General features: G+C 32.2%; 9 protein-coding genes across 9 annotated transcripts; 5 read left to right on the top strand and 4 right to left on the bottom strand.

Annotated features, from left to right (window-relative positions):
• Positions 1-201: 201 nt before the first annotated feature.
• ELE39_002155 (ATpase) lies at positions 202-2,535 on the top strand (the record flags this gene model as incomplete). The annotated part of the gene is made up of 1 exon (XM_067345005.1): positions 202-2,535. The coding sequence occupies one exon, from the start codon at positions 202-204 to the stop codon at positions 2,533-2,535; it is 2,334 nt and encodes a 777-aa protein (XP_067202926.1).
• A 1,099-nt stretch (positions 2,536-3,634) lies between these two features.
• Positions 3,635-5,599, top strand: ELE39_002154 (AP2 domain-containing; the record flags this gene model as incomplete). Its single annotated transcript, XM_067345004.1, has 1 exon — positions 3,635-5,599. One exon carries the CDS (start codon positions 3,635-3,637, stop codon positions 5,597-5,599), a length of 1,965 nt encoding a protein of 654 aa, XP_067202925.1.
• Positions 5,600-6,080: 481 nt separating this feature from the next.
• ELE39_002153 (nuclear transport factor 2) lies at positions 6,081-6,470 on the bottom strand (the record flags this gene model as incomplete). The annotated part of the gene is made up of 1 exon (XM_067345003.1): positions 6,081-6,470. The coding sequence occupies one exon, from the start codon at positions 6,468-6,470 to the stop codon at positions 6,081-6,083; it is 390 nt and encodes a 129-aa protein (XP_067202924.1).
• A 2,013-nt stretch (positions 6,471-8,483) lies between these two features.
• On the top strand, positions 8,484-10,742 carry ELE39_002151 (uncharacterized protein; the record flags this gene model as incomplete). Its single annotated transcript, XM_067345001.1, has 1 exon — positions 8,484-10,742. One exon carries the CDS (start codon positions 8,484-8,486, stop codon positions 10,740-10,742), a length of 2,259 nt encoding a protein of 752 aa, XP_067202922.1.
• Positions 10,743-12,469: 1,727 nt separating this feature from the next.
• On the bottom strand, positions 12,470-13,326 carry ELE39_002150 (ubiquitin-conjugating enzyme family; the record flags this gene model as incomplete). The annotated part of the gene is made up of 2 exons (XM_067345000.1): positions 12,470-12,889; positions 13,303-13,326. 2 exons carry the CDS (start codon positions 13,324-13,326, stop codon positions 12,470-12,472), a joined length of 444 nt encoding a protein of 147 aa, XP_067202921.1.
• Positions 13,327-13,999: 673 nt separating this feature from the next.
• ELE39_002149 (uncharacterized protein) lies at positions 14,000-14,920 on the bottom strand (the record flags this gene model as incomplete). Its single annotated transcript, XM_067344999.1, has 1 exon — positions 14,000-14,920. The coding sequence occupies one exon, from the start codon at positions 14,918-14,920 to the stop codon at positions 14,000-14,002; it is 921 nt and encodes a 306-aa protein (XP_067202920.1).
• Positions 14,921-15,594: 674 nt separating this feature from the next.
• On the top strand, positions 15,595-16,686 carry ELE39_002148 (uncharacterized protein; the record flags this gene model as incomplete). Its single annotated transcript, XM_067344998.1, has 1 exon — positions 15,595-16,686. One exon carries the CDS (start codon positions 15,595-15,597, stop codon positions 16,684-16,686), a length of 1,092 nt encoding a protein of 363 aa, XP_067202919.1.
• A 218-nt stretch (positions 16,687-16,904) lies between these two features.
• ELE39_002147 (vacuolar ATP synthase subunit C) lies at positions 16,905-18,173 on the bottom strand (the record flags this gene model as incomplete). The annotated part of the gene is made up of 1 exon (XM_067344997.1): positions 16,905-18,173. One exon carries the CDS (start codon positions 18,171-18,173, stop codon positions 16,905-16,907), a length of 1,269 nt encoding a protein of 422 aa, XP_067202918.1.
• A 985-nt stretch (positions 18,174-19,158) lies between these two features.
• On the top strand, positions 19,159-20,310 carry ELE39_002146 (ubiquitin interaction motif family; the record flags this gene model as incomplete). Its single annotated transcript, XM_067344996.1, has 1 exon — positions 19,159-20,310. The coding sequence occupies one exon, from the start codon at positions 19,159-19,161 to the stop codon at positions 20,308-20,310; it is 1,152 nt and encodes a 383-aa protein (XP_067202917.1).
• Between the last annotated feature and the right edge of the window lie 119 nt (positions 20,311-20,429).

The raw sequence follows: 20,429 nt of genomic DNA, 5'->3' as shown, positions 1-20,429 counted from the left end.
TTAGAGGAACGTCAAAGATACCTATATTTATGTCACTAATTCTCCTATAAAAATAAATTCTGTTCGGTTAATTTATTTTATTTTGGAAGAAAAATGCAAAATTAATATTTCCCATTTGGCGGGAGACTAGAAAACAGTCTGAAAAATACTTGATAACTTATTGATTTTTATACATTTAGTGCAATTGAATAGGGGAATAAAATGGAGAAAAAGAAAGTTGTTGGACTGATTTCCGGAGGAAAGGATAGTATTTTTAACCTTTTGTGCTGTAAATCTGTCGGATTTGAGATTTTAGCACTGGCAAATTTAACTCCTGATAATATAGTTGAAATTGATAGTTATATGTATCAAAGCATAGGGAAGGAATTGGTTCCGCTTATTTCGGAGTGTATGGAAATTCCACTGGTTTCTAGAACAATTTCAGGAAAAGCAATAAATCAGGAAATTAACTACAAAACTACTCAAGGAGATGAAGTAGAAGACTTATTTGAACTTTTAAAAAGTGTTAAAGAAAGCTTTCCAGATATTCAAGGAGTAAGCTGTGGGGCAGTTATGTCAAATTATCAAAGAAACCGACTTGAAGAAGTATGCCATCGACTAAAGTTGCAAAGCTTTTGTTTTATGTGGATGTTACCAGAACATGCATTATTAAATTCTATAATAGAAAGTGGATTAAGAAGTATAATAGTAAAAGTCGCATCATTTGGACTGAGTGGAAGTTTTTTGGGGAAGATGGTTTCTGAGTGTGTAGATGATTTTGACAATATTCAAAATAAAATATGCAAAGATTTCCATTATTGTGGAGAAGGAGGTGAATATGAATCATTGACAGTAGATGGCCCGAATCACTTATTTAAAAATAATTATATTTTAATTAGTGATTTTCAAAGCATTTGTTTGGACTCAAACCCTTATGCTCCTGTTTATGCCTTGAAGCCAACGGAATATCAATTGAAAAGAAAAGAGAGGCGTAATATTGAAAAAATCAAGGCGGTTTTGCCATTTTTGGATCCTAATTACAGCTTATTTTACTATATTTGTGATACAGGAAGATATAAGTTAGCTAGTTTCAGACCTGAGAAAGTAATTGAAGCAGAAATTAAAAGCAACAAAATTGAAACAAATGATGACAATCTGAATGATTCAAATGATTTATTTGAAATACATGTTTTTGAAACAGATAAAACTTTTTTGTTTACTATAGACTTAAGCTTTAATCCTTTGAATTATAATTCTTATTTAGAAAAAATCTCAAAATTTATTTCGGAAAATCTAAGTAACAAAGATTGGTTTATTTCAAGTAAAGCAGTCTTTTTTGATGCACTTATTCCATCATTTAAAACTGAAAAAGCATTTTTTGGGATTTCTGAGTTATCCGAACTTTGGGAAATGATAAACTTGGAAAGTTTTGGGGTAAAATGGAATCCTTCAATTAGTATTAGCTACACCACAAGTAAGCGAGTAAACAATTCAAAGTTTCACATTGTTGTTATCAAAAACTCTATAAATGATGAACATACATTGATTAGAGAATCATGTTCCTCGTCTGTCTCATCCTATGGAACTTCAATCCCCAGATCTTTTTCAAATTGTATAGTTGTTTCAAGTGAAAAATCTTTTAATTTATTGGGTGAATTTCAATACAAATCGGGATCAATTGTGGATACTCCTATTTTACTGGCTTCAAGTATTTATGGACTGATTCCTCATTCTAGTGTTGCTCCTAACTATAGCCAAATTAATAATTTCTTAGAGATGACGGATTCAAAAAGCTTTGAGGATTCTCATATAAAATTGTGCATTGAACTCTCTCTTTCGCTAAGATCTTTCAGATGCAATTTAAATTCTTCAATTTATAATTCTCATTTATTAAGCTTTAAAAATGATGTGAATTATAGATTTGATGTTTTTAACATTACTCATATATGGATAATTGAGATATCTATGGATGAACTAATTTCATTATCTGAAGTTGCTGATTACTTTAAATCTCTAATAAACGAGTATAATCATAATACGAGTTGCGGTTTTAATAAATGGTCAAGCATTCAGAAATTTATTGAAAATTCAAAATATCCCTCAATAGATCCAATAGTCATCCCAATGTATGTCGATTATTTACCCTTTAATACAACGTGTAAATTATCACCAATTTCAGTCATTATGAACGACTATAAAAATTATTACGTAGAGATGTCTAATTCTAACTCCAATTATTGGAGCTTTGAATTGAGATCTTTTTCAAGTAGTAAAGCAGTATTAATATTATTTGAGTTAAAGGAAGCCAAAATAGATTCAACCGAAAAATTGGAGAAGATAGTCAAAGACCTCAGAGTATCCCTTAGTAATGCTATAAGCAAACATGGCCTTACTTTGTGTGACAAGATAATTTGTTCCAAGTTCTTTGTTATTAATGAATATTATAATTTGATTAATCAATATAAAGACAAATTAATTCGTGCCTCATTTGTTTCCCCAGTTAGAACGTTAAGAAATTCTTCAGTTTTACAATACCTAATTTTTCTTACAAATTGAAGAATAAATATAAATAAATTTTAATTGTTTTGTCAAGTTATATACTATATAAAACATATTTTTGTTAAAAATTGAAAAAATCCCATTTAATTTCCTTCATACCTAATAAAAAACTTCCTATTTCATATATAGTAGGTAATTAATTTTTTAAACGACTTAATGAATTTTTCTTTACATTATATTAAACATAAAAATTCGTCACAAGAACTTAGTATTTGTTTGAAACATGGTTTCGCAGAAATTTCCCCACATTCTGTATAGAATTAAATCAGTTAATTTTTGCATGTATTAAGCCCATAACATTTATGACTAATATTTTTATGTGGAAACTCCAATACCGTTAGCTAGTACATGCAAGAAAGTGGCGGGAAACTTCTCATGTCAACTAGTGGTCATTTGTGGGAAAATTAATAATTAACAGGGTTAAAAAAAAAAAAAAAGTAAAAAAAATTTGAAGGTAAAATCAATAGAAATTATTAAAAAGCAAACTAGAAAATTGGCAGGACTTCCGTACGCACATATTCGGTCAAAACCTTTTGTTTGACAACAAAAAAAATACATGAAGACATGACAAGCTTGGATCTTCCGACAAGACGCCATTTGCATAGAAAGTTGCATTCGGCGTAATGTCGACATATAGAGGATTTTTGCCTTTTGAGTGAACTATTAGAGGAAGAAGACTTGTAAGGATTGGAAAGTTCTAACTTTAAAAGAAAAAGCTGGGTGAGTTTAATAAGAGGCTATGCTCTTGTTATAAAAAGAGAAAGAAAATTGAAACAGCAGTGTGTGTGAGAAAAAGGTTTGTAACAAACAAAGCTTTTGTTATAACTGAGATAAGACTTGGGAGATTAGATCACTGAAAAAAATAAATTTAACTTTATTAATTTTTATATTGGAAGAATTGTATAATTAATTAAGATTATAGGTGTATAATATTGTCAATTATTGGTAAAATAATTAAAACAAAACCCAAAAGTCTTGAGGAATAATCGTATATACCTGTTATCTTTATTGGATAATTCTATTAAATAGAAAAGAATTCAAGAATAAAGAAATTCGATTTTAAAACTCACTTTGATTAAATAATAGTTTTGTAGAAATGCCAAGCGCTGGAGGTACAAACTTTCATCCTCAGTCGGGGCATCCTGGAGTTACTTGGTGTAGTGAGAGAAGAACTTGGAGAATATGTTATGCACCAGAGCCTGGTAAGCGTGTGACAAAAAGTTTTAATCCACGTCACTATGGTGGTTTAGAACAAGCATTACAAGCTGCTATTGAGTATTTGAGAGAACAAAAAGCAAAGTTAAGTTTGTACAGACCAAATGGAAACTCAAATAAAGGAGAGAATTCTGCTAGTATTAACATTAAGAAGATGAATGATAAGTTGAATGACATACATCATTCATCGGCTAGCGTTTTAGAAGTGGATATGAATAACAAGTGTGGAGGTAAACATAGTGGATCAAACTGGAATAGTAGTATTCCATATAATGGATTTGAATATGGGTCTGGCTTGGGTAATTCTGAGCTTAACAATATTAATGGTGAATTATTACCCGGCTTTGATGGCGGAAAAGTTGCTAATATGAACCAAAATCTATTTGGATTAGAAAATTCAAGTGAACAATGGAATGCGGCAGCAGCAGCAGTAATTGCACATGCAATAACTACTTCAAAATCAAATGGAGTCAACCAAAAGAGAAAAGCTAATTGCGAATACTCAGCTTCAATGAGAGCACCATCTACAAAAGCTAGTAAGTCTTCAAATTTATATGGTGAACACACATACTTTAATTCTCAATCATCACAAACCAACATTGAAATGAGTGGAATGAGTGGATACTGCTGTGAGTGCTATTATAGCAACAATAGCAATAATAGTAGTAATAACTTAGGAAGTAATTCTACTAATGTAAATGGTGGCTCAAAAACTAATGATGAACAAAATCCTACAATATCTAATCAAATGGATAATAATATGAATAATAATATTCATTGTAATAACGGCCAAAACCATTTGATTGGTCATAATTCTTTCCATCAGTATTCATGCTCTCAATCGAGTAAATCAACTGTTTCAACTAATAATACTAGCAACTCGAATAATAATCTTGGAAATGGAAATAACAATAGTATTCATCCATTCATTTATGATTACAATGATCAAAGTAACGTTAATGATTTAATGAATATTAGAACTCCAAAATATGTTAATTACCAACGTCATTCAGGAAATCAAAATTTAGATGATGATTTATTACATCCTTCAATTGCATCTTCTTCTCCCTTGGGTAAAGTCTTCCAATCTACTCCTTATTCTAGTATTGACAATTATGATACAATTTTGACCCCAAATATGAGATCTGGAAATTCTCAGAATCATTCATCTGGATTGAATATTAATAATAGTGGTAGATACTATGGTGTTAATAGTAATATATTCGAAAGTGATGGAGGAGTTCCCACTAATTCTAATAAATCATCTAACAACAATATTAATAAGGCTGGTTATAATAACAATAGTAGTAACATTAATGGGAATAATAATACTATTACTACTACTACTAATAACAATAATAATAATAACATCAATAACAATAATGGAAATAACAGTACAAATTTAGGTTGCAATCATCCAAATCAAATTAATCCAAGTTATTCGTCTTGCAATAATTGTATTTCAAATGCCCCACAAAATGAGTTTGGTGATTTTAATACTCCATATTCTTCATGGTTTGAGGGATTAGGGTCGTGCTATTCTGAAATAGAAGATACTTTCTTAAATAAAAGCAGTCATTTATTGCCTGCTGGTTCTCTTGGGCCATATTCTTTTCAGCCATACAAAGAGCAATCACATAGTGATGTTTCTGGAAAGTCTATTGTTGAAAGTATATTGTTGCCATTATCAACAACAAGTTGTGGTACATCGGCTGAACCGCAATTATCAAATGATCTAATTTTGGATTCGTGCCAGAATATCAATTTATATCAAAATAATGTTAATACTGTTACAAGTAATAGTAACAGCAAGAGCGTTTGTTTGAATGATACAGATGCAATTTGAAGTCGACAACTTGTTTTTTTCCTATCTTCTAAAACTGTTTACGGGAACTAATTAGAAACTTATAAATACTCATTGGGCCTATGAGGCGAATAATTAGTCAATAATAATAAATTTTCATTCTACAAGGTATTATATGTATTCAATATTCTTATTAACTCTCACTTATGTAATGGAAATAATTGATATTACTATTTAGATATTATATCAATGAAAAGATATGGGTAAATAAAAATAAATTAATCAAAAGAGAGAAAATACTCTGGTCCAAATTGAATCGTTTTTTCTTTGATTAAATTTATATGAAATCTGCACTTCTATTTTTAATGTAATTTATCTGAAATAAAATTCTTCATATTAAAGTGGAGATTTAATTCTGTTGGTGTAATGTTAAGAGTATTTCTTTTTTATTCAAATCGAAAAAAGTCTCCAAAATTAATAAATTTATACGAAAAGAACAATACAATAATAAAAGTTTATTTGTTTAACCAAGATTTAGTCTAAATAAATCGTTAAAAATCATGAATCCGCCGTTACCAGAAGGTACGAGATTGAAAACTTGTGAAAATTTTAAAGGCTGTCCATCATCAATTCTAACATCTCCAGTAACAAAAACTATTGAACCGTTATTTGGAGAAGGTTGGCAATCTACACGAGTGATTTCGAATTGGACCCTTTGAAAATTAAGAGAGTTTAACTTGTTAACAATATTAGCTTGACCTTGGAACTGAGTATCCTCCCATGTTAACATTGACTGGGGACCATAAAGACCTCCAAGAGCAGGTCTATTTGTTTGAAAAGTTTGGTAATAATGTTGTACGAATTGTTTACCAATTTGGTCAAATTGAGGGTTTAAACTAATGCCTTGATCCATTTTTATTTATTTAATCAATAAAATAATGGGTGATAGCTTCGGATTTATTCAAGTTAAACAAAAAAGAAAGCTTAAAGCTTCTGGTTATTTCAATGTATTTTTTTTTTACTAAAAAAAATAAATTATTTATTTTAGTAAAATAAAAAATAGAGCATATAAAGTTTTGGCGCCAAACTCATTTTTTTCACATGCTAATTGTTTTTAATAATCAAGGGTGGATAAAAGAATTAATGAGAAAATGGCGTGTGTGAGGAAGAAAAGAGGAGAGAAGGAACTATTTGGATTATTATTATGAATAGTAATCAGATGATATTGGGGGTATAGCTGATTGGTGAAATGGACAAAATAATAACCTTCAGTTAATTGTTAGGAGTTTCAGTTTTATGGAGGACAAATAAATATTAGATAAAAGGGTTGAAAATTAATCTAATGTACTTGGTTGTTGTATGGGAAGAATTTTATTTGTATTAGAGCTTTTGGAGAAAATGAGGCCTGTTAATATGATTAATTTTGGGATAATTTCTGAGCATATTGACAAAAAAAAAGGGAGGAAGAAATGAGTTGTTTTGTTTAAATTTGATTTAATATTTTGCTCAAAAAATAAGAAGTAAAGGGCCAAAATTAATATGAAAAATAATGATGCGGTTTATTAATGTATAAGCAACCAGTATTTACATTATTTTGAATATAAAGAAAATGGCTTCTTTTTATTTCTCCTAAGTGGAATAATGAAAAGGAGAACGATTGATTGGTAAGATGACTAATTTGAGGATTCTAATTAATTGATTGGTTTAGAATTAGTTGATGAAAGTTAAATTAATATCGGAGTAGGGTAAGGAGTTAATGAAGGATTTTTACTTGTAAGAATGAATTATGTTTATACAAGTAAGTTTTTAGTTGATAATAGGGCAAAAAAGTACCTAAAATTAGAGTTTGGCTTATTTTGTCGATTTCTTGTTGATTTATTTATTTATCCATAAATTAAATGATTGATCTAAATTCTTTAATATCTATTTAGTCATTTCTCTGCTTTTTTTCTTTATTAAAAACAAGAAGGGAATTTGTAATATTGCCAGAATCCATGCCTATGATTAATGTGAGAAGTGTAGAATCAGATAGAACAATTATTCCTAATTTCCCTAACTAAAGTAGTGTTAGCGTCAGTACAAATTCAAAGTTAAAACTAACTTCGGTAATTTATGTGTGTATCTAAGAGTGTGGGGAGGACGTAGGCATATATAAAGTCTAGTAATAATGAAGAGGTCAGTTTCTAGCTCAAGCAGGTATGAGATAAGAAGAGTTTGACGAATTAGAAAAAATAATAATAATGAAGAAGCTATAGAAGAGGTGAATTTTATAGAATTAATTAGAATTTTAATTAAATGTGGGAAAAACGATTTTTTTTTTTGCAAGTATAATAAAGGGAGAATTAGGCGGGCGGGAATTATAGAATCCGTCTCAATAATAAAATCGGGGTACCGGGGTAATAAAATTGGGGGAAAATAAGGAAAAAGAAAGAAAGGCGAGGAAAGGATAGGAAGAAGAAAAAGAGGCTCAGCAAGAGAGCTTTTAAATCATTATTTTAAGTAAAGTTTTGAAGTGGTGAATAGTGGCGGTAGAAGGACTTAGGAGGAGATTTCGAGAAATGACTGTCTGGTAAAAATTTGTGTTGTAAGCATTACAAGGGAAAAGGAGGAGCTAAAAGAGGGTGTGAGAAGCAGGTTTTTAAGAAAATTATTGGTGAGGAAAGTAGGAGAGGGATTGGATTTTGGGTTACAAGTGGAGATTTGATGGGTCTAGAATTAGGTGTAAAAAGCAAGAATAAACTAGAAAGGAATTATCTTTTTAAAATCTTAATATTATATAACGAGATAATAAGATTAATATAGCGAAATTGATTAAGGGAAGTAGTTTTAAGTTCTGGCTTAGGAATTTTTATATAAGTGCCCAACGGGAGTGTTGGTCACTTGCCACTTTTGAGTGTTTAAGCAAGAAAGAGCAAACACCAAAAGAATGTCACAGACTTTAACGCGTAATGCGAAACCAAAAACACTGGACCCACAGAAAAAACTCCAAGTAGTTTTCTCCATTAGTCAATTAGAAAAGGCCCTGGAAGAGAACAATGACAAACTTGAGCCTGATGAAATTCGCAACATAGTCGATGAAGAGAAACAGCGGATCCAGGAGGTGATCAATCATATGAGGGCAAAGGAAAAGGAGAAATTGGGACAAAAACAATCAGCTGTAAATGAGCCCTCAATATCCTCATCGAGTTCAACTTCTAAAGACAAAGATAACTTCAATATAAACTCACATGCAGGCTCTTCCACGTCATCGGGCGGGAACTCGTGTTTAGGTGGGCTAGGAGGATCGTCTGGAGGAGGTTCTTCATCGGGAGCTGCAACTTCATCAATTCTGGTTCCTCCAGTGGAGATTTGCCCACTTAATGTTCCAAAGATGATACCATTTCAGAGGCCTGAACACTATATAAGATTTCCAGTCCACAAGGAGTTTGTGTCTGGGATTCGCTTAGAGGATGGGACTTTGGTGCACTATAACATGGTCAAGGCTGATGAGGAATTTTTGCAGAATTTATCCGAGCATGTGAAGGCTGGAGTCTCTGAGTTAGATTTTATTAAAATGATCGACTTTATGGAAAAGAGCACTGGTAGAGGAAGTGAGATAAGCTTTGACGAGGCTTTGCAGATATGCAGGGAGAGAGGTTTATCATCAATAAAAAATCAGCATGCATTGTTGATTTATAAATATTGGAGGATGCGCCGTCATAAATTGGGAAAGCCATTATTACGTCATTTCTGGCCAATTACCTCACCCCATGATTCATCTCCATATGCGTGCTTTAGACCTCGAGTAAGAGAAAAAATGACCTTAAGACGACCAAGACGGAATAACAAGGAAACTTTGGAGAAGTTGGAGAGGCTTTTGGACGACTTCCGCAAAGTTGAGAAAAGCTTTAGGAAGCTTAGACAGAGAGATGAAAAGAAGCTTTTACTCGCGGAACTGGACACATGTATTTTCGACCAGAAGCGACACGAGGTCACTGATCCATTCTATAGATGTCCGATTTGGGATAGGCTTAAGAACTATAAGCAACAGAAGAGGCAGCAAAAGAAGGAGATGAGAGGAGCTTCCCATGTTTCTGTTGGACCAGGATCAGGAATTTGTCTTTCTCAGCTTTTTACAGGTGCAGGGGCTATGGGTTTAGCAGTAGCCTCCCCATTATTTGTCCAAAGTGGGGATTTTTCGCCTGGTTTGAATCCTGGAGATCTGAGTATGTTCATTAAAAAGCTATCGTCTGAAATTGGTAGTCTAGATATGCTTCTTAGGTATTCTTGGGAGAATGAGACATCGCTTCTTTCTTACTATTACTATGGCTCTTTACAGCTTACTTCTTCTATTTTTAATGTTTTTAGGACATGTGCTGGCAAACAAGATCCTGCAGAAGCCATTAAGAATGGAGGAAATAAGGATGAGTCCTTTTTGGCAATGAGTGATGGCAATAAAGGAGAGGTTGCAATGGTTCAGACCCCTGATCATTCTTATAATATTTGGTCTGCAAGTTTGAATGAAGAGTATCAACAACAGAGTCGGGAAAGCCAATCACAGCCTGGCCTTTCACCTGCTTTCTGTAGGATTGCAATTCCAAATTATATTCAGTCTATATATAAGAATGGGGTCGATCTTACCAGATTGGAGCCTCTACAAAGTCTGAGAACTCCATGCAAACCTCATAGGCTTGTTCGTAGACGAGGCAGAGGAGGAAGAATTTGGTTTGATCGCCATTTACTATTTCAAGATAATTTCGAACCTCATTTTACTGATCCGGATAAACTCGATCTTGCTAGTAATTGCGGAGGAAGTAACCAATTTATGATGAGCTCATACTTTAGGAAAGCCGCCTCCATGTGCGATCTTATTGATGAACTTTGCACTGAAGGCAACTTTGATCCTTTTGGTAATAGTAGCAATGGAAACAACTCACAAGGGATTTCAGTCAGCATTTCTTCAAGTTCTAACAATGTCGGTATCCATCATAGTTCAATAGGTGACCTCCCTAAATCGACTATTAGACTTTCTGGGGTAGTTAATAATCCTAACTCTAACCTAGGAGCTGGCGTTATACATATAAATTCGGCTATTGGGACAAATAATACGAATTCTGCAGCTGGATTTTCTATTGGAAACCCAAGTTCAAGTAACAGATCTATTCAAAGGAATATGTCATATCCAGATACTGAAATGGCATGCTAAAACATATATTTTACTAATCAATATGGAATGAATTCTCACGTAGTCCAAATATCAAGAGACTAATAATTAATTTATTACTAATAGATACTTAAATATTTTATACAATATTAAGAACGTCATTATAAACAATTAATACTTACATATAATTATTATTTATCATAGATTTAATCCATTTTAACTTATTTTTTTTTGAAATTGTCTGAAACTTATTCCATTTCTCATACCCCGTACGTTTGCGGATTTAAATGTTTTTACATTACATGCGCATGCAATTCTTTATGTGTACACATTTTAGACCAAATGAATTTAAGCAAGAAACACAATGTTGGAGGTGAAAAGTTTTACTAAACTAAGTAGAGAACTACAATAATGATGGAATAGTAATTATTTGACCCTTGACATTATTATTTAATCTTATTTTGATAATTCGAATATTGCAATTATCCAAGTTATGATTGAATTCAAAATTAACTTTGTAATAACTTAAATTACACTTAAAACAGATCAATGCAATTCTCTCACGAATAAAGATCAGAGCAACTAGTTTTTAAATTAAGCTTAAACAATGTGCAAGATCTTAGTTACTCTTCCTACCCAAATTTATTACACTAAAAATTCATTGTGTTTAAGGTATTTCCTTACAGTTAAGGATACACCGGATTTCTTACGAGTCAATTGTAGAATCTCATTTATTCGCGAGTCAGCATTTGCTCACCTGCATAGAAGTTGCATTTCTCATGATTTTTCCGTTCCAATGAAGACAGAAAGCATTATTAACCGAATAAATTAAACAAGTAATAATGTTAGTAAATAATAATGTAGTAGTCAACACCAACACAAGAAAGTTGTGTTGGTTAGTAAAATATGGAATTTTCCACAAGTGGTGGAAAAAACGCAAGTTTTCCGAGCTAAGCAAATAAGATGTTTCACACTTTGGAACATCACAATAATGAATTACCCAGTCAAACCTGCTGAATGCTCCATATCAACTTGAAACCGCATCTCTTCATGTAATCCCTACATGCGCAAGTATACTTTTACATATACGCACATATATACTTCGACCAACCAAACTACTCACCAACATACTAAAAAATCAAGCTAAAAAACCTGTGAGTTTACCTCCACTTAAACCGTCATACTGTCCCATATACAATCCCTTCAGATGAAGAAAAGCAATTGAATAAGTTTGTGGGCAGTAAAAATTACGTGTGTAACCCACATCCTAAATTAGTTATAAATTGCCGCGCACTTTTAATTATAAATTAAGCATACGAGAACATGAAATACAATAACCCAAGTCTGATTTAATAAATAGGTAAATGTACCCATGTAAATAGTCTTCATGCGGAAATTAGGCATTGAACTCTTCTAGTTGAAGTAGAATGTATGGTGATAATACTTTCCCAATATCTTGTAATTGCTTAAAGCCTTTATAGAAAAAGTGAGTGGGAATATATATGTGAATAGTCAAGCGACAGCCTTAGCATCACCCTCTCCTAATTCTGCAATTGTGAATCGTATATTAACAATTTCACAAGCGGTTATGAGGAAAGATGAAAACCATTTTTATGGAGCTGTTACTAGATTATCATTCCATCCACAAAAGGATAATTATAGTAATATCAGGAAAATATAATATTCTCTTTATATAACCTCAACCCAATCACCTCTTCCTATTCTTTTAAATATTACTTTCCCTCCCCCAACTCTTCCTGTGACGCCATTTATTGAGCATACTTTTGAGTCCATTCCCTGGCAGTCTGTTCATACTTTGATCTGTCAGTCTTATACAAGTGAGCGATCTCAGGTACTAAAGGATCATCTGGATTAGCATCTGTTAATAATGACGATATAGAAAGAAGGACCTTTGATATAGTTAATGCAGGACTCCATTGCTCCTTTAAAATGTCTAAACAAATTGCTCCATTTGAATTTATATTGCAGTGATAGATTTTCGTAGTAAAGTTGACTTTTGGTGGTTTGAATGGATAGTCACTAGGGAAATGAATATTTAAAAAGAATACTCCACCAGCATATGAACTATCATCTGGACCCATAATGGTTGCTTGCCAATGAAACATGTCATCTCCTATAGGACCAGCCGAACAATTAGTTGGCGGATCTCTATTTAAGTCACTTAATTCCTGAATTATCAAAAAAAAATATATGAAATAGGTGGTGAGTTAATTCAAATATTAGGGAAGTTATTTTGCCAGTTTGAAGCCTATAAAAATCACAGACGAACTCCCAAAAAGTATGAAATGTTGTACTCCAACGAATAAGGCAGTAAGAATAACGAGGGAAAGAAACACACTGAATTAATTAATTCTTTCCATCTAATACGCTTAAATGTAAGCATTAAACGTAGAATATCCAATATTACAATAAGAAAAGGTGAATGGGTAAACCAAAAGAAAATAGGCTGTTGCTATACAATAATTTTATGAAAAAAAATAAGCCAGCCATTGCAATTACCCCCAATAAAAAAACTCAGCACTTACAGTGGCATTACATCATACAAAATGGGAAACTGGCCAAAGAACTGTCAAAAACTTACCTTGTGAATTCGTTTTAATGCCATCTTTCTCAACCTTTCTGTTTAATCTTGAGTTAAAAAATATTTTTGCAAATATATTACTCTAATTCTATATTGCCTTGAAGCTTAGAAAAATAATTTTATTGACCAACTTTAAAGTTACAATTTTTTCTTTAGCTTTCCCCCTTTGCTCAAATTTATTTAAACTAATAGCTGAGCAACAGAAATATCAACAAAATCTACGCTGCGCGCCTCAAAGGCGCCACCCCGTTTAGTACAAAGGCGGGAATTGTGTTGATGTGGGTAAAAAGTGGAAAATTTGTTAAGGTTGGGGAAATTGTCATTAAATGATTATTATGCAATATAATAGAAAGATCAATAAATTTGCGAGTATTTACTGATATTCTTAAATGAAGAGAAAAATAAGAAAAAAAATATTGCAACAATTTTAGTTAAATTAATTTTTCTTTGCCTAAAATCTTTACAAGGATTTTAAAAGGTGCGAGATTTGAAATATTAATTATACATGCACACAAATATTTAAAATAATAAAAATTTTCCTTTTTAATTTAGTTATTTTTTGGTACAGAAAGTTGTAGGTATTTATTTGTAAAAAAAATCGGATTCACTCTACCTTGTAGTGACTTCTTCACCTTGTCAAACTACTCAATACTAAAAAGATCCTGCAATTAGTTATCAAAAATAGGCCTTGCTTCAATTAAAACAAATCTGGGGAATAACAGTAATTACTAAGTTCTAGTAATTGTTTTAGTTCTGAGTGTAGGGTTTTGTACTCGTCAATAGACTGTATTGCTGGACAATTTACAGGGCTCCCAAATATTTTCTTTTGAGTGAGTACACGTGAACAACTGTGTTTCCTATATAGAGCACTGTTCTTTGGGAACTCTACAACCATCCAATACTCATTTTCTGCAATAATTTCGTATTTTCCTTGATTATTATGTTGTATTGAGCCAGATCCCGTACTTCTCCCAATGAACTTTCTTGGCCTATTTCTGCATACAAAGTATTCCTTTCTCCCCGTTAATTTTGGCAATATAGGCTCAAGTTTTCCATCTCCTACTTCTAGATTTTTTTCTTGGTTTTCATCTTCACATTTAATTTCCTCCTGGCTCTCAAGACCATCTTTTTCGTAAAGATTTGTTGTCTCGGTATCAGAATCGTTAATCTGTAACTTTGAATTAAACTTTGTATATAAATCTTCAATTTCGTCTTTATTAATCTGGTCAAGTATTTGAGGTTGTTTATTAAAACTGATTATTTGAATTTTATCCTTATACTTCAAAAGCATATCATTTAGCAATTCCTCAACAATATCATCTCTAATATACGGGTTAGGAGTAACTAAAATTTTCCCATTCGCGGAATTAGGGGAATAATCCAAAAGATTAGGCTCTTCTGTTGCATTATTCGTGCGAGAATTTATTCTTCGAGAGCTTCTGATTGGAGTTGTATAAATTGCATTTTCGTCTAAACTATGATTGGAAACTTCCCCAGTTATTGTAGAGTTCTTCTTATTGCTAGTAAGCTTCTTATAAGACTTTAGTCTGTAGTATGAGCCTAATAAAGATTCATCGCTGACTTTATCTTGAGTATTCTTTTTACTCGGAGTATTCATTCTTATTAGTTGTTTATTTTTACATTCTAATTTACGAACCACTAATTCTAAAGAAAAAAATAATCAACTCTTCCCCTCTTTAAATGAGTAAAGAAATGTCGGCTATTAATCAAAAAGGCTCCCAATTTATGCTGCTTTAACCACCAGAATCCCTTTTATATTAGAATATATATAATTAAGCTAAACTAGCAAATATTAACTTTATATTGCTCGTAAAAAAAGAGAAAATAACCCAAATAGTTTACAATATTTTTATAAATGAATTTATTTCTTTATTTACTTCAAAATTTATACTTAAATTTACTTTGCATGTAATAATTCCACATAGGCGGGCTAAATATGAGACAATATAGGTTTTGTTGAATTTTAAAAGGCAGCAAAAAAACAATGATTTGTTCTGAGTAAAAACAGCCAATGATTCTCTACAGATATTATTTTTGAAGTATATTTTTAAATACAATTGGTTAGCTCTCGAGACCCAGGCAATATTTTTTGTTCTTTAATTCGTCTTGAGCTAAATTAGTTTTTTCAGTGTGTATATAGTGGCGCCCTGCATGGGGTTTGCATGAAAAAAAAATAAATAAACCAATTTAACCCGAAAAAAGTTCTCCAGAATTTCTGCTTTTCCTAAAAGGGGGTAAAAACCGTATTCTGTTGGAATACTTTGATTCATGATGCAGAGTCAGAGGAATTATGCAAAGCAAGAGCTAATTTATGATTTATTATTTGGGAATAATCAGAGAAAGTCCCCAAAAGGGGGGATTGGAAATTTTGGAGACTCCAATGAGTGTATGATTTGTAAAAGAGATAAGCTAAGTGTTGCAATGGGTTTGGGAATTGAGCTACCCGATATAATTGTTGAGTTATTATGCATTGAATGTAAAAGAGGATTGTTTTCATTTGAAGGGTTTAGATACCAATGTAAACAAGTAAAGAATTCAGTTTCAAACCTGGAGAGTATTAGTATCGTGCTTAATGAACAGATGAGAAAGCTTTACAACTTAATTAGCAAAGAGAGGACTTTTGTGGGGAACCCAAGGAAAACTGAGCAGAACAAAGTTCCTGATTGGTGTAATCGAGACATTCCCTCTAAATTTGGCAAAGGAAACTTTAAATTTGAGGAAGGAATCGAACAAATTAAAAAGGGCATTACCCATGATGAAGAGTTCAAGCTTTCAGATCAATTACAACTCTTTCATGGAGACTTACTCAACTTACAGGAGACCATCTTTACGTTTATCAACGTATTGGAAGCTTATATAGATACACCCTGGATTTCAGTATTAAAAGAAGCCAAATCTAAGCAGGAGACTCAGCCATGTGTTACAGACTTTTATGAGGATAACATTATCACTCCAGTTGAGTCTGCAAAAACTCAAGTTATTGGTGACCAGAATCAGCAAAGTAATACAACAGCCCAGAGAATTGAACGAATTAGAAGACAGCAAGAAAAGGTTCGTCAACAAATTAAAGCTCTTTATGAAAATACCACTACTGACTTACCAGAGAATAATGAAAGTCATCATTTCAATTCTGTTGATATGGAAACTAATAACTATAACAAGAATAAGATTGGAAACTACTTCTTGTTTAGTCAAGATATCCTGCAGTCTGACAGAGACGACAATGAAGATGGAGCAAATGGAGATCAGAACAATGTGAATGGCAAAGAAACTGTCGAACACAGCCATCAAATGCTGAGAAACTATGATATACTTTGGTCTCCATCTTCAGCCTCAGCATCTTCAAATGAAGACTCAAATTAAAATTCTGAAAGCAAAAATAGTTAGAATTAGGCTCAAAACAAAATAGTAGATAAATATAAGTATAGGTATCAAGTAAGGATTAGTTTGGATATTAAAAGTTAAAAAAATATTAGTATTAAAAAATATTTGTCTATTATAAAACGAACTGATAAAATTCTATCCGAATTGCAACATCTGCACTCCTTACTATAGATTAAACTCTGTGGTGAATATAAAACTCAAAGAGACTGTTGATATGGAGAGAATTGCAGAAATACATATGGTGTGTATTCGTCATCAACATCCTTTTCATTGGACTTGAATGTGGCGCCAATTCTACCCATTTCAGTGAATACCTTCTCTACGGAATTCTGAACCTTCTTCATCTTTGACTGATTTGAGTCCATACTAATCATAAATGAGGCAAATTGTGGTGGGACTCCATAGCGTAATACAGCCTCCACAAAGCATCTCATAGCCTTAACATGTATCCAAGAAATGAAAATATCGGAGAATCCAGCAAAACACATTCTTTTAAGGTACTTTTCTTGTTTGTCTTTCTCCTGCAAAAGCCTTTGACGAGTACTCATTAAGTGGTTGAACTTTTCTTGTGAGTATTTAAAATCGTCTCTTGCGACAAATTTATGATTTTTACAGTTTGTTTTAAAATTCTCAACTGAAGACTTGAATATTAAAACTCTAGCAATTTCATTTCCATCCTTGTCAGTAATCCTTGGGATGAATTTGGCAGACTTCGGAACAACATATTTGTCAAAGCTTTCATAATTATTCAAGAAGTTTTCTTTGTTTCCTTTTGGAACAATAACAAAAACAGTAAGAATATGTTCAGTATCTACAATGTCTCCACTTTCAATACATTCTGGCGTAATTACATCAGTTAAGTCTTTTGTATTTAAAGTGCCAGGTATTATTAAATTGCCAGCACTAGTATTAGAAGCTACGCTTTCCATGCCATTACCTGAATTTGAAGATCCTGGAATTGTTGTTTTTCCAAAACTATTCTGAACCGAAGTCTTCACCTCGTTAAATTGAGCAGATTTTGTTCTTAAGTCCGTATCCAACTTAGAAACTGATTGTAACAATGCTGCCAAATTCTCCTTCATTGATCTTTCTTTAGGGAACTTAGCATGATCCCAGGAGAAGCTCCTCAAATATTGTTGAATTGTATATGAACTTCTTTGCCAAATAATTCTCAATTCCATTTCAGGGTCTAGCTCTAAACCCAGCCTCTCTACTCTCCTCAAAACCACCTCTACACCAGTATCATGTTTAGCTAAATCATCCACTAGCTTGACTAAATCATCAAATGCTCCGAACTTCAGTGAAAATGGAACGTCAAAATCCAAAACATTCACATTAGAACTAATGCTCTTTGAGCTCCTGATTAGTTCATCTTTAATCGAATCCTTACTATTTTCAGTCAAGGCACATGCCACTATCAAATATTGTTGGTTTTGAGATTCCTTATTACTATCTGATGATCCCATATTAGCTCACTAAATATGACTAGTAAATATTTACCAAACTCTCAGCTGTTTAAATAATGTTTAATAATAATGGCGTTATCTGGTTTTTTTAAATAGATATATCTTAATAAATACTCGCTTTTAATTAATAACTAAAAATTCCCTTCCTCCATATATTGGCCTCAATATTTGTTGATTTATTACAAAATATTCCTTTTTTACCTAGATAAGCTTGTAATAAATAAATTTATTTTTTCTCGTCCCAAGAATATTTCTTTTTTTTAACGCCTATTAAACCTATAAATATTAATATAAAAATATATATTCATTAAAATGTTTTTAATTAAAAAAAAATTCCCCGATTACCGCCATACTCTTTTCCAAGGTTTAAAGTTCTCAACCTGCCTACTAAATATGTAACTTCCCAAAAAAAATACTCGAAAAAGAAAATAAAGGGCACATTTCCTACTAAATAATTTGCCCAATCATATTAAATAGAGAAGTTAAATGGTTTATTTTGGCATAAATCCAATAATTATCTGGTATTCAACTAGAATTTAGCCATTTATTCTCAATAAATAAATTTAAACTACAAATACGGTAAAAATGCCTAGTGAGGTCCAAATCTAAATTCAGGCAATTTTAGAATAAGCTCTAAACAATATTGCCCTTGCAGTTTTTGTATTTATTTAATATATATTTTTTAACTCATTTAGCTTCTAAATCTTAATTAGATTTTATTATGCAATTTTTTTTTTCCTGCTAAAATAATAATTAATTTATACACAATTTTTTGGCGCTTTGAGGGGAGTTGAATATTATTTTTAATTAATACTTGTAAAATAAGATAGTTTACAATTTACGAGATTTATCAGTTTGGGATAAATCAATATATAAATAGAATGGAAATAACCTTGGACTGACGGAACTTCAGTATAAGTACGTTTAGAGGAAGAGCTGAGTGAAAAGAAACTAAGGAGTAAATTGAAAAGGTTAGAAATTAGCAATGACTTTGGAAGCAACAGTAATTTGTCTGGATAATTCAAACTATTCAAGAAATGGAGACTATGGAACATCAAGAATGCTCCAACAGCAAGATGCAACAAACTTTATTTCTGGGATCAAAACTCAACAAAATCCTGAAAATCTTGTTGGAATATTATCAATGGCAGGCGAAAGAATTGAATTGAGGGTAACACCAACGTCAGATTTAAGTAAGACAATGCATGCAATGGATGGTATTCGACTTAACGGAAAGATTGATCTTCTTAGAGGAATACAAATTGCACAATTGGCTCTTAAGCACAGGCTTAATAAGAATCTAAGGCAAAGAATTGTTTGTTTTGTAGGTAGTCCACTAGAGGATGAATTAACAGAGAAACAGTTAGAAAAGCTTGGGAAAGTTTTGAAAAAGAATAATGTTTCTATCGATGTCATTAGCTTTGGAGAAATTCTTGTAAATCGGGAAAGGCTCCAAGCCTTGGTAAATGCTGCAAATAATGACAATACTAGCAACTTTGTTGAGGTTGCTGCTCCTACAAACTTAACTGATGCTCTTATGGCATCTCCTATTGTGCTTGGAGAAGGAGCTTCCTCTAGAGTTGATGCAGACGGGTTTGGCGCAGCTGCTGGAGATACGTCTGGATTCGAGTTTGGAATTGACCCTAACGCTGATCCTGAGCTTTATATGGCACTCAGAATGTCTATGGAGGAGGAAAGAATCCGTCAGATGAGGCTTGAAGGTAATTCTGGAGGGAACTCTTCATCTGCAGAGCCTGGAAACCCCACACAAGGGCATTCAACAACCAATCATTTTGACTCTATCCCAACTATTAATGAGATTAATGCCATGGAGGTTGATGATGAGCTTAGACAAGCTCTTCTGCTCTCTATCCAAGACTTTTCTGGCAATGATCCTACAAATAACACTGATAGCAACAATCAACAACAAGGTGCGACCTCCTCTGAAAATACATCCAATGCTTCTACAGACTCTAACCAAGGAAATGTTGCTGAACCTGGAAATTCAAGTAATTCAAACTCTATTGAAGGATTTATTCAAGGAATCCCAGGAGTTGATATTAATGATCCGAGAATTCAGGACGCTTTAAGACAACTTAATAAGAATGATCAAGAAAATAAAAAGGATAAACAATAGACTATTCCAATTATAAAAAGTAGATATTAATTACTAATTTTTCTTTAATTGTACTATTCATCCCTAATTGTAGATTACCAAAGAATTAAAACGTTATCAAATGATTGATATATTATTAA

The sequence above is a fragment of the Cryptosporidium sp. chipmunk genotype I genome, assembly GCF_004936735.1.
Source record: "Cryptosporidium sp. chipmunk genotype I strain 37763 chromosome Unknown contig_23, whole genome shotgun sequence".
Classification (NCBI taxonomy): Eukaryota; Apicomplexa; class Conoidasida; order Eucoccidiorida; family Cryptosporidiidae; genus Cryptosporidium; species Cryptosporidium sp. chipmunk genotype I.
The sequence above is the reverse complement of the archived record's forward strand: the minus strand, read 5'-3'. Positions and strand labels throughout refer to the sequence as shown.